This window comes from Propithecus coquereli, unplaced genomic scaffold (genome assembly GCF_000956105.1).
Source record: "Propithecus coquereli isolate 6110/MARCELLA unplaced genomic scaffold, Pcoq_1.0 Scaffold513, whole genome shotgun sequence".
Lineage (NCBI taxonomy): Eukaryota > Metazoa > Chordata > Mammalia > Primates > Indriidae > Propithecus > Propithecus coquereli.
Window position 1 is genome coordinate 1082752 of NW_012150986.1, and position 13036 is coordinate 1095787.

The following is a 13036-nucleotide window of genomic DNA, read 5'->3' on the forward strand; positions in this document are numbered from 1 at the left end:
GGCCGAAAGTCTCAATTCTAATCCCTTGGATGTGAGGAAGTGTCTTAGCGCCGGAACGCGCCCGGCGTGGCGAGGCCACCAGTGACTCCCAGCGGCCGCACAGGGCGCTGCGCCCCCCTCGCCCCGGTCTCCCCCGCCCTGCGTCCGCCCCGCCACCCCCGCGCGGCCTCCTGCGCCCGGGCTGGAGGCGGATTCCTCTCTCCGGGTTTTCAGAGCGCCTCTCCGAAACCTCCTCCCCGCCCAGAGAGGGAGAGAGATCCCGGGCGCAATCGCTCCCCGGAGCGGCCGAGGGGCGCGCGGGGAGAGGCCTGCGCCGGGGTACTTTCAAACTGAGGCGCGCGCACACACTCACACACACACCCACCCGTACACACACACACACACACACACGCACACATGCGTCCATTTATATAGGCGGCGGCGACGGCAGTGCCCGGGGTGGCGGCGGCGAGCGCAGGAACGATGGAGCTGAGCCAGTCGACCCCCGTTGGAAGCAAGTGAGGACAGCCCAGGCGCACCCGGGATTTCTGTGCCTGGTGCTTGTCATCCTCTCCAGGGAACGGTGCACCCGGAGGAGGACCAGTAGGACTGATTTGCTAGGGAGAGGGCGGGGAAGAGGAGGAGGCCAGGTGAGCAGAGGAGCCCCCTCCGTATCCGGACTGCCCGATCGCGCCTTTGCCCGACTCCTGCTCCCTCTCTGCTCAGGTGGGCGCGCCCGGTCTCTGGTTCACAAGGGGCGCTTGGAGGAGACCAGAAAGTCGCGGCCCGGCTGCGCGGGATGCCTTTCGCCAAGCGGATCGTGGAGCCGCAGTGGCTGTGCCGGCAGCGGCGCCCGGCGCCCGGCCCAGCCGTGGACGAGAGCGGAGGCAGCGCTGAGCCACCTCCGCCCCTGCAGCCACCCGGCGGGCGGGACGAGGCCGAGGTGCCGGGGCCAGAGGAGCCAGCCTACGCGTCCCCCACACCTCCCGGGCTGCCGCCGCCGCCACCGCTGCCCGCGCCGGCCGACCAGGATCAGCCGCCGCAAGAAGAGGCACCAGCGGCCGGCGAGGAGAGCCCGGCGGGGGTCCCGGAGGCCGTGCCCGCCACTGCCGAGGCGTCCTCGGCAGCGGCCGCGGCCGTGCTGCTCATGCTGGACCTGTGCGCGGTCAGCAACGCCGCGCTGGCCCGCGTCCTCCGGCAGCTCTCGGACGTGGCCCGGCATGCGTGCAGCCTCTTCCAGGAGCTTGAGAGCGACATCCAGCTCACCCACCGCCGCGTCTGGGCGCTGCAGGGCAAGCTCGGCGGCGTGCAGCGCGTCCTCGGCACGCTGGACCCCAAGCAGGAGGCAGTGCGTGAGTACCCGCGCCGTCGGTTCGCCGGGCGCTCGGCTCCTGCGCCGCACCCTCGCGCCCTCCGCGGTCGCTGCAATCCCAGCCCCGCGGCGCCGCGCGCGATGCGGCTTGCACCTTATTCTTGCCTTCCCACCCCTCCCGCGCCCTGGGACCCACCCCAGTCTTCCCGGGGCTGAGTGGCTGGGCTGGACCCCGATTCGGTCATGCAGACGTGGAGGGTGGAAAGTTAAAAGGACGGCCTCTGAACTCGCGGACAGCGTGAGCTGAGAGGGAGCAGAAAGGGAGCGTTTATGGAAGCACAGGAGGCAGAGAGGGTCTGTCCTTCACCTCCCGGGCTCGCCCGGGTCCTTCGGGTGGGGGGCGTTCCAACTCCGGAGGTTTCCGGCAGCCCAGTTCTGAGCCCTATAGCTCACCCTATGCGTGCTCAGGTGTGGGGGTTCGAGGGGTAGCGGGTGTCCTTTTAGGGCTGCTGCAGCAGCACGGCGGTTTTGTCGCTCTCACTGTGACCTCAGTGGCTGCTCCGAGCCCCGAACTTGTGCCTTGAGCTGGTGTGCGACGTAGCGTGGCGCCGCTCGCCTGCTGGAGTGAACTCCGTCGCGCTCCGCTGAAAACCCTTGTGGCCTGGAGGGGCCGCGGGGAGAGGCGGGCATGGCTGGGGAGGGGGGAGTGTCTGGGGCCCAGGGGAGATCGAGGAGACCCTTGGGCATCTTTTCTGCCCTGAACAGCCCAGGGTTCCTACTAAATGGCTCTGTGCCATCTGCCCTCTGAGAATCCCGCAGGCTGTTCTCCCCCCGCCCGGGTGCATTGTCGCCCAAATCTACTGATGTGCGGACTTAAGTATGAACTAGTCCAGCCAGGCAGGCTACAGGGAAAGGACCAGGAAGGAGGTCTGGAAGATCCCTGGGCATCTTTGCTGCCCACTGACTTCACTCTTGTGACACCCCAGGGCTCCCAATAGTCATTCTGTGTCATCCGCCCTCCAAGGGGCGCGCAGGGCGGTCCCCTGGTGCACGGTCGCCAAATCTGGCGACGGCGGAATCGTTTAGGAACAACCTGGGAGGTAGACAGGGGCACTGGGCTGGCGCGCTGGTCCTTTGGTGCCTAGTCCGGCTGCGACGCCCGCGGCGAAGGTGATGTCAGCGGCTCTGACTTACGTAAGAAGCTTCCTTGGTTGCTGCAGCAGCTGCGCCGGTGCGCAGTGGCCTGGGAGCGCGCGGGGCGGAGGCGCTTTCGCGGCATCCTTCCCTGGGGATTTCCGGGCACCTCTGCCGCACAACCCAGCCCAGCCTCCTCGCGGTCCCTGCCCGCCCGCTTGTTCCCCCCCCCCCCGCACTCCTCCCCCGAAAAACCCTTTGAACCCCGCCCCGGGAATTCGCTGCTTTTCTGCAATAACAATAATAATAAGCGTAATGAATAAATGATGTGCGCGATCGGTTTTCGCAGCTATAAAAGACCTGGAGTTCGGTTAATGACTGGTTATTTAAAAGGGCAATTCCGAGGATGAGTTCTGGAAAGAATTAGGATTGCCTTAGGCCAAGTCGTATTTTACTTTTGGGACTTGAAATGAGCGCTTTAATCCTGCCTCCTTTTTACCCCAAACCACACAGCAGGGACAGGCCCTTCACTTTCAACAGCGCTGATATCAGGGGAGTGCGGTTGGGGGGAGTGGTGATTTCACTTCAAAAGAACTGGAGGGAAGTTTTGCAGACTGTTGAGTGGTGCATACATTTCCCGTGTGTGTGTGTGTGTGTGTGTGTGTGTGTGTGTGTGTGTGTGAGAGAGAGAGAGAGAGAGACAGAGACAGAGACAGAGACAGAGACAGAGAGACGGAGAGAAACACACAAACACACCCCTGTCCTTAAGTTAGATTTCACACTAGTGAAACTTGGTGCTGAAGCATAAAGTAGCCTTCTCTCCTTTTTCTTTAGAGTCAGCAGTGGAGAGTTATGTATCCGGAATTTATCACAGTCTTTCAAGTCTTTTTAACTGTTTGGAGTAGAAACTAACAGTCAATGGAGATAAGAGAGGATCTTGAGTGTATGCATATAGTTGATGAATATATATTCTATTTATATATATTTATAGTGAATAAATAAAGATGGGGCTAATATAATACCCAGGGATGGACTTAAAGTCTAGTATTTTTAATTTTTTAAAAAATGCTATTAATATTTCCACACTGTGTCCAGATCTCTTTCTTCTCTTGCTCATTTAAATTTAGGATGGCATTGTTCTTGTTTGATGTCATAAAAGGCATTATCTTTGGGAGAAAAAGCATAATATTTTGTGAATTAGTGTGGGTTTGTTCGCATGCAGAGCCTGAGACAAGGATTTTGATGCCAATAGTTTATTTGGGAGGGGATCCCTGGAAACTCAGGGAGGGCGTGGGGAAGTGAGGCAGGGAAGGGAGGAAAGCTGATACACCCTGTGAACTGGTTAGCACTGTGGGAAACTGGAGTTCAATCCAGCTGGCCACCCTCTGAGCACACACTTCAAATGTATTCCACTGAGGAGTAAGGAAGGTGGAGTATTTATGCACCAAATTCTACCCCTTGCTGATGGAAGGTAGCACCTGGATAATAAACTCTCTGATTTCTGGGGCTTTGCCCATGTGTGGCCCCAGCATGCTCCCAGAGTCACATAGAGAGATACAAAAGTCTGTGGTGTGCACTGGAGGGAATGTCTGCAGGGGTCCTCTAAGGAGGGCAGAGGGTCTGTGGGTGGGGCACCAGTGTATCAGCTACATTATGCATCTCCTTTTAGTATTGCTCAGGCCTAGGGGAGTTTCAAGGGGAGAGAAAGCCTAAAAGTCAACCTTGTTCTTTTTTCTCCCTCTTTGAGGGTACTTGGGTGCCTCCACAGCCCCTGTATGTCCTCCCCACCCAGATCACCATTCCCCACACAGTCTGCTTGCTGTTTTATCCTCCAACAGCTGCTTCCTGTTGCCCCAAGACATGCTGGGGGGCTTTTTGCAGGGGTGACGTGATTTGACATACACTTTCCCAAAGTCACTCTGGAGGCAAGTCGGTAGGGCTGGTAGACCAGTTAGACAGTGTGACTGGTGATGGTGGCTAGGATTAGGGAGGTAGCTGTGGAGATACTGAGAAGTAGTCAGATTCTGAATTCGTTTGGAGATAGAATTGACAAGACTTACTAATTGCATTGGGTACAGGGCATGAGAAAAAATAATTAAGGGTGACTCCTAGTTTTGGGGCTTAAATAACTTGTAGAAGGTGGTACTATTTATGGAAATGGGGAAGGCTAGTGGGAGAGTGGCTATTTTATTGTGGAGGGAATGGAATCAATAATTTTCTATTTGAGCCATGTTAAGTTTGAGATACCTGATGTATCTCAAACTCACACACTTTGATGTGTGAGTTGAGAGCTTAGGGGAGAAGTCTAGGCTGGAGATGTAAATGTGAGACCTAAGGGTGGAGATGTGAAGCCTTGAAGCTAGGAACAGTGAAGGGAGTAAAGAGAAGGGGCTGAACATAGCCTAGGGAAGTCCAACTTGGAAAGCTTCCTAGGGAAGGAGAAAGGACAGCTCAAAAGCTGGAAGGAAAATCAGGAGAGTGCGGTATGATGGAAGCCAGGAGAAGGAGTTTCAAGAATGGGGGAGAAGTCAACTTGGTCAAATGCTTCTGAGAGTAAGATGAGCGCTGAGAAGAGACCATTGAGTTTGGTCACCTGTAATTAATTAGCCGCGTTGAGCCGCGCAGGAGTGGAGATGAATGCCAAATCAGAAGGGTTGGTGAAAGAACCCGAGGGGCAGAAAAGCAAACAGCAACTACAGACAAGTCTTGTCAGGAGTTTTGCTCTGCAGGAGAGTGGAGAGATGGAGCAGTGGCTGTGGGGAATGCAGTGTTATCAAGAGAGGTATTCTTAAAGGGTCTTGATATTTTAGGCATGTTTGGATTCCAGGGAGAGGGAGCAACTGATGATTCTAGGGGAGAGGACTGGGTAATTGTGGAAGTCTTTGAGAAGGAGGTCTGAGAGGGGATGAGCTGAGAGCACCATTTCATCCCTGGGACCTGGAGGGAAGTCAGAGGATGCGGGCAGAGAGGCAGGTGGGCTGGTGGGCTGATGGAGGTAGGATGGGGTGTTCTTCTACAATTACAGCGATTTTCTCTGTGAAGCATGTGGTGAGGTCATCGACTAAGAGAATGTTGGCAATGTGAGGAGAGAAGGGAAGGTATTAGTAAGTTGTCTCAGGGAGGGAACGTGGATGCAGTAAGGAAGCAGAGTGGGATTATCTGGCTGTGTTGAGAGCCTTCTGAGATTTATGGTCATAAACTTGAAGTGAGTCCAGCTTTTCAGTTACTAAAACCTGAGACTTTAGAATTACTTCATGGGCCTCAATGCCAAGATATTCATCCTTAGACATTTTAATATCGTTGGCATTTTTGGGTGCTGTCAATTATATTTAGTTACCAAATTTTTAAGTAAATTTTATATTAAAGTTTAACATTCCAACAGAAAAGCACAAAGATCATAAGTGTTCAGCTTGGCCAATTTTCACAAAGGGAGCAACTCATGTAAATATCACCGAGATCAGGAAATAAAATTACTGTACCTGAAACACCCTCCCTTCAAACCCCCTACTAGTCACTAGCCCCCTCCCCAAAGGTAACCACTCTCCTGAATTTTACCCCCATCAATTAGATTTTCCTGTTTTTGAACTTTATATAAATGGAATCATGTATATACTTTTTAGTGTCTAGTATTATTCATTCAACATTATGTTTGTAAGATACTTCCATGTTGTTGCATATACGGTAGATTGTTCATTCTCATTGCTGAATTAAATTTCATCATGTGTCTATACCAAAATTTATTGACCCATTCTCCTGATGAGGGACATTTGGATTGTTTCCATTTTAGGGCTATTGCCATGAACATTTTTTTTCTATATGCCTTTTGATGAGCTTATGTATACACAGCTGTTTGGTATATATCTAAAAGTGGAATTGCCAGATCAAAGGGGATGAATATGTTTGGCTTTAATAGATTCTGCCTAACAGTTTTCTAAACTGGTTATAGCAATTTATATTCCAGAAGTATATGAAAGTTCCAGTTGCTCCATATCCCCACCAACACTGATACTGTTTTTAATCATAGCTACTCTGTTGGATGTGTAATGAAATCTCATGGTGATTTTATTTTCCAATCCTCTGATGGCTTATGAGATTGAACACCTTTTTATGTATTTTCTTTAACCATTTGGATATTCTCTTTTGTGGATTATCTGTTAAGACTTTTGCTAATTTTTCAATAAGGTACTTTGTACCTTTTCTTATTGTTGTGTAGGAATTCTTTATGTATTGTGGATATGAGTCATTGGTTAGCTATAGGTATTATTGAATACCTTCTCTCACTGTGTGGCTTGCCTTTTCATGCTCTTAGTATTATCTTTTGAAGGCAGAAGTTCTTATTTTTATGTAGTCCAGTTTATCAATCCTTTTCTTTATAGTTAATATTTTTTTCTGTGTGTTTTCTCTTGTATTTGTTCTTAATTTTTTTACCAGCCTCAAAGTCAGGAAGATATCTCTAAGTTTTTTGTTTTGCCTTTGTCATTTAGATCTATGATCATATGGAATTGATATTTGAAATGGTGTGAGGTAGGGGTCAAGATTAAATTTTTTCATATGGATACACAGTTGGTCCATTGCTACTTATTGAAAAGACCATCATTTCCCCATTGTACTGCAGTGGCACTTTTATCATTTATCAAGTGGATTGATTTTATATTTTAGCCAACATTTATTGAGTGCTGCTATTTGCTAAGAGCTTTATATGAGTTACCTTATTTAATCTTCATAATAACTCTATGAGAGAGGTACTGTTATATTATTACCCATTTTACTGAGGATTAGCAATTCGTTCCAGGTAGCAACAGCTAGCAACAGCTAGCAACAGTGGTGGGGCTAAGAATTAGGATCCAGGTCTGAGTCCACACAATATATTTTCAACCATTAGCATTTTCAGCCATGTGTTGCCACATAATTCCAGGAGAATTACTATATTCAAATCAAGGCCCTTCATGATATGCTCCTGTCCACTTGGCAAGCTTCATCTCTTGCTCTACCACCCATTGCCCCTCCCAGCCTTCTCCACCTTCCACCCCAGTCTGGCTCTATGCGCCAGTCATACTGAGCTACTTGGTGTTCCTTAACTTTCTAGGCTTTTGCATTCGTTATGCCTATGCATATACATACTATTCTTTCCTTCTGGAACATTTTCACTGGATAATTTCTCTTCATTCTTTGGTACTCAGCTGACACATCATCTTCTCTGTGAAATGGAACCTGATTTCTTGTCCACAACCTCCCCCATCTACAACTTTTCTAGAACTTTGTGCTCACCTTTTATGTTAGCTTTTGTCCTTCTATACAGCAGACACTGTTGACATCCTGCCTATATTCCTTTAGCTGTCACCTCTCATGCTGAAGGCTACTTACTGCAAACGCCTGTGACTCTGCCTGAGGCTTTTGTTTTTGACTGACTAATGGACCAAGCTTGGCCTTGCACATAGGGAAAACCAGAGGTGTCAGCAGGTTAATGTCCCTGAAGTAGCACTCAGCCAGTAATGGACAGGGAGTTGGTGGATGAAGACTCCAGTTTCATTACTCCTTGGATGGGAGAACTCTGCCGCATGCTGTATACCATTTCTCAGGATTCTCTAGTAGCATTGAGCTCCAGTTGCCCACAATGATGGCTTATTTGATAATGCATCCTGTCTTTGCTGCCTTCTTTTCTCCATTCCACTTCCTCACTCACCTATGGGCATTTCTTGGAGTCTCCTTCCACATAAGCTACTTGTACTCAGACTTGTACTTGCAATCATAGGGTCTACTTCTGGGGGAACCCAAACCAAGACAATCTGTTTAATCTTTAAACTGAGGGCAAAGACCTAGCGCTGGGGTGACATTACCAAAGACCTATGGTAGAGGTGACATTTCTCATTCTTTTTCCTTAAACTATTTACCCCAGGATTATTATATTAGCCACATCCCTGGCCCCTGCCAGAATGTCATACAGTAAGTCTGGAAATAACTGTTACTATCCTTTAGCAGATTCACAGTGTGAATCTCTCTATTGGCATGGAAGGAGCTCTTCAGCAGTGAGAAGGGGCACAGAAGGAACTCAAATCTACAATTATGAAGACCCAGTCCCTTAATTTCTCAATATTCCATGGGCCAGCCTTTGAGAGTACTGTTTATTGCCCTGTGGAATGGGTCAGTGACAGCCTCAGGGGTTCCAGACTCCCCATCTGAGAATCACAATTTCAGCCAGAGCAGACACAGAAACTGCTAACCCCTGAAAGGAACTAGGAAGTAATACACTGGGCGAATTGATCATTTTGGGTTGGTGTGGCAACACTAATCATGGGCTCATTTTGGTTTTGAAAGGATGATCCTGCTTTTTGTCTCCATTTTGTTCATTGTATCACTCGTAAAATACCCTCCGCAATCTTGTTAATGTGTTTTCTTGGATGTTTCAGTAGCTGTGGTTAAGTTCCTTTTCTTCCTGGCCCTGCTCAGCGAGTTTCTGTGCGGCATTATGAGATCCTAACAGCTCCATTGAAAGCTGCTTTTAAACCCATCACAGAACAACTGAGAAGAAAGCAATCTTTCAGAGGTTAATAATTCATAGTTGTAATTTCCTCATAACCAGTAACAGCAACACATTTCTTTCTAGACTTTTCTTGATGTACTGGATTGAGCTTTTAAATCAAAACTACTGAACTACTTTACCTAGGAAATCCTTGAGATTCTGTTGGACTGATATTGCTGAGATGGTAATAATAAAGATTTCTTTCTTGCTATGTGTGGAGGCCTTTTCTACACAATGCTGTCAGGAAAGTGCACAGTCCATTTAAGCTCTCAGAAACATCTTCTGTTTCAGAGCTTCTAGTCCACCTTTAATGGGCATTACCTTTGAATGGCAATGACATATAAAATCTTTCCTACTGTCCCTTCTTAGCTCAAGAGTCTTGAGGATTCACTGACTTCATATGACACTTTGAAATTTTAGGCTCGAGAACAGTTTTAAACATAGTTGGAATTTTATTTTGATAGTTCAGTTTAATTTCTTTTTACTTTATTGAAAATTGTGGGACACAAGATTTTGTGAGTCATTCTATTAAAAAATCATAGGACGAATATGCCTGGAACAAACTACCAATCACAAAAATTCCTGAAAGTTTTTTTTGTATCAGGAATCCTTCATGAATCACATTGTGGATTCAATGGAAATAAAAACAATGAGGTAGGAATGGTTTCTGAATGTAAAGATTTCATTCTAGGGTTGAAATTTCATGAAATAAGGTTTTGGAAAGCCCTGCCACTGAGTTGTAATCCCAGAGGGCAGGGATCCTATCTAGCTCATCTTTGTGAATAACTAAGACAGGCATGGTCAATTTGTGGTTCTGACATCTCTCAATCCATTACTGCCCATCTCTCAATCCATTGAACATGAGAAGGTATAGCTGTACTGAAATAGTGATCTGAGGACATGGACATCCATATGCTAAAAAATTACTTAATTATTAAATGCCTAAGTCCTTCAAAGTGAAATTATCAAGAATAAAGTTAATTTAACAAGAGTGATAGACTCTTGGGATCTTAGAATTGGGAAAGACCTCAGTACCCATCCAATCCAACTTCTCACCCAGAGTGGGAAGCTTTTCTAAGATGTCCCAAATCGCAGCCTATCTGGTTTCCATGCTCTCTGAGATTCCTGGGAGTGGGAAGTGGCCACCCTTGCCCCAATTTTATTGCTGAATAGCACTCATTCTTGAGAAGTCCTTATCTACGTTGAGAGTGAATCTGTCTTTTTGTAATGCCAGCCTTTTAGTCCTCGTTCTGGTGTCTGGACCCATATGAAATTTGCCTATCACCTCTTTCACAGTAAATTTTTTAAGTATCTGGAGGTTACTGTTATGGTCCCTTCTAAGCTTTCTTCATTCAGGTAAAACAACTTCACTTCATTCGATGCCAAGTTTCCAGTCCCCTCCCACTCTGGTTGCCCTCTGCCACAGGTGCAGAGCGTGAATGGACCCATTCCTTGCTTTATATGTATGTCCCACTGGGACTAAGGTGGTGCTTGTTGTTTTAACCATTGTGTGACACTGTTGGTGCATTTTTGCTCTTATGGTCCAACAAACTTCCTTCCTTTATAGTGACAGTTTATATCATGAGGTTTTCTCTATTCTATGTGTGTGGTTGGTATTTTGAACTTAAATTTCACAAGACTCTCCCATTGTCTCTGTTAAATTGAATCTTGCTTGCTTTGCTCTTTCATTTCCAATCAGTGGTGATGGTTTAAAATCTTGATTCAATGTGTCAGCTACTGCCCACAGCATTTTGCTCACTGCAGGCACCATAAACATGATTCTATGCCATTACCCACATCTTTGAGAAAATTATTGTTCAGATGCATTCAAGGCCAGAGCCCGTTGGCAGGCAGTACTAGCAACATCCCTTCAAGTTGATGTCTATTAATCAACATTCCTTGGGTACCATTGTTGTAGCAGTCATGAATGCACCCCCCCACCTTCCCATTCAAACCACATTTCTCCACCTTGTACACAAGATCTATCATCATGAGTGACTGTCAGATGGTTTGCTGAAATCAAGATACCATATGCCTGTAACATTCCTTTGATCTCTCAGTCTAATAACACAACTCAAAAGGGAAATGAGGTTAATCTGGCTCAAACTGGACCCACTTCCAGCAATCAGAGGGACCATTTTAATTTTCTTATATGTAATGGGTAAAGAGTTTATTTTGGAGACTCTGCTTTGGTGTGTTGGCCATAGAATGACCACAATGTTGGACTGCAAGGGGACTCTCTGGATCCTAGAATACATTTCTCTGACTCTAGAATGTCTGATTTGTTAAAGGCAGAGAATCTTAGTGCTTGTCCCTTCCTTTCTTTTGGATACCTGGTGAGAATCATCTCATGTCTTTGTTCTCTGTCCCTGAAGGAGAGGTTTGAAATTCATGACCTTTGGAGTTTGCTTAGGCTCAGTTTGAGTAAGGTTGTCAAGTACCTGGTTTATCTAATTGTTGAGAAGCAAGAGTGTATGTGGTTAAGGGTGTGGACTCTGAAGCTCAACTGTGTGAGTTCAAATCCCAGCTCTACTCCTTCAAAGCTGTATGACTTTGGACAATTTATTGAATTTTTTTCTTAATTTATTACAGAATGTAGAAAAGAAGCAGTACCTATTGCATCAAGTTGTTGACAAAACTAAAAGGGTCAAGATGCACAGGCACTGAGAACTATGCCTGGCACATGATGAACCCCAGATAATTATTGGCTCTTCTTGGCTATTTTATTGATACTATAATTGGATCAGACAGAATAGGAGGTATGTGTTAATTTTTTCCAAGTAGGCGAAAAGCTCTGCCTGAATCTGTGAAATGCTGGGTCAAGGGGAAGGAGACAGCTGACCAAGCAATGCTGTGTCTCTCTGCATGGTCAAAGATGCCTATTAAGGTTCTTTTTTCTTTGTGGCCTCTGTTCGTTATGCAGAAAGGTATAGAAAGAAAAAAATTGACTGATGATCTTATCATCCAGATTCATTCATTTATTATATGCCAGGCACAATTCTAGGCACTGGAGTTCCATCAGTGAATAAAAAGTTACAAAGAGCTTACATCCCAGTGGAGAGAGATCAACCCTAAACAGCAAACATAATACATTTGAGGAAATGACAAAGCATGTTAGGAGATGGTAAGTGCTGTGGGCAAGAAGAAACTAGAACAAGATGAGGGCAATCCAGAGGGTTGGGATGGGGTTGCAATTTTAAATGGGGTGATCAGGTGGGCCTCACTGAGGAAGCAGAATTTGAGGAAAGATTGGAAAGAGATAAGGGAGTTCATTACATAGATTACTGGAGGAAGAGTGTTCCAGCAGAGGGAACCAGAGCTAGTGCAAGGGCACTGTGGTGAGAGGATGCCTGGAGTGATCCAGGTGTGGCAAGGAGGCCCATGTGCTGGATGTGGAGTTAGCAAGGAGGAGAGTGGGAGGAGAGGAGGCAGCAATGAGGGACGGAAGGGGGGCAGATCACAGAGGGTCTAATAGGCCATTGTGAGGACTTTGCCTTTGCTCCGAGTGGAGTGGGCAGTCATTGGAGACTTTTCAGTCTAGTAGTAACATGATGGACTTAGCATTTAAAAGGATCACTTTGGCTGTTGTATCAAGAAGATATCAGGGGAGAGGCAGGAGAGGTAGAAGCAGGGAGACCAAGTAGGGGGCTGTTGTAGTAATTCTGATGAGAGATGGTGGTGGTTTGGTGAAAGTATTGAGAAGTGGTTGGATCCAGCTTAGAGCTGTTGACATTTTTTGTTTCTCATTTAGAACTAGGCAACTCAACCTATACAGAAGGGCACAAAATTGAAAAGGGAAGGAAGACCTTCCTCCTCTCTCATCCTGACAGACTTGCTTCAAAAGAACCCATGTTATAGTATCTTGTGCTCTTTGCAGGAAGAGCAAAAGCAAATTCTTGTGTATGTGTCTATCACGTTTTGTAAAGCCATTGAATGTTGAGGAAGTAGACACTTTTCCCAGAGTCTTGTTGATTAATCTTATTTGCTGTCTTGGAAGAATTTAAAAAGTGTTCTAACTAACACCCTTTTTAAAAATCAAGGTATAATTTATAAGTAGTGAAATGTACAGATCTGAAGTATATAGTTGGGTA

The 13036-nt window shown here is 46.8% G+C and overlaps 1 protein-coding gene across 2 annotated transcripts in view; it reads left to right on the forward strand.

Annotated features, from left to right (window-relative positions):
- Positions 1–437: 437 nt before the first annotated feature.
- The window catches only part of NHS (Nance-Horan syndrome (congenital cataracts and dental anomalies)), a 330666-nt gene continuing 318067 nt past the window's right edge, over positions 438–13036 (forward strand). For both annotated transcript variants that reach the window (XM_012656632.1, XM_012656633.1), the window contains exon 1: positions 438–1331. In XM_012656632.1, the coding sequence (XP_012512086.1) occupies positions 779–1331 (553 nt within the window). In that variant the 5' untranslated portion in view covers positions 438–778. The remainder of the gene's footprint in view (positions 1332–13036) is intronic.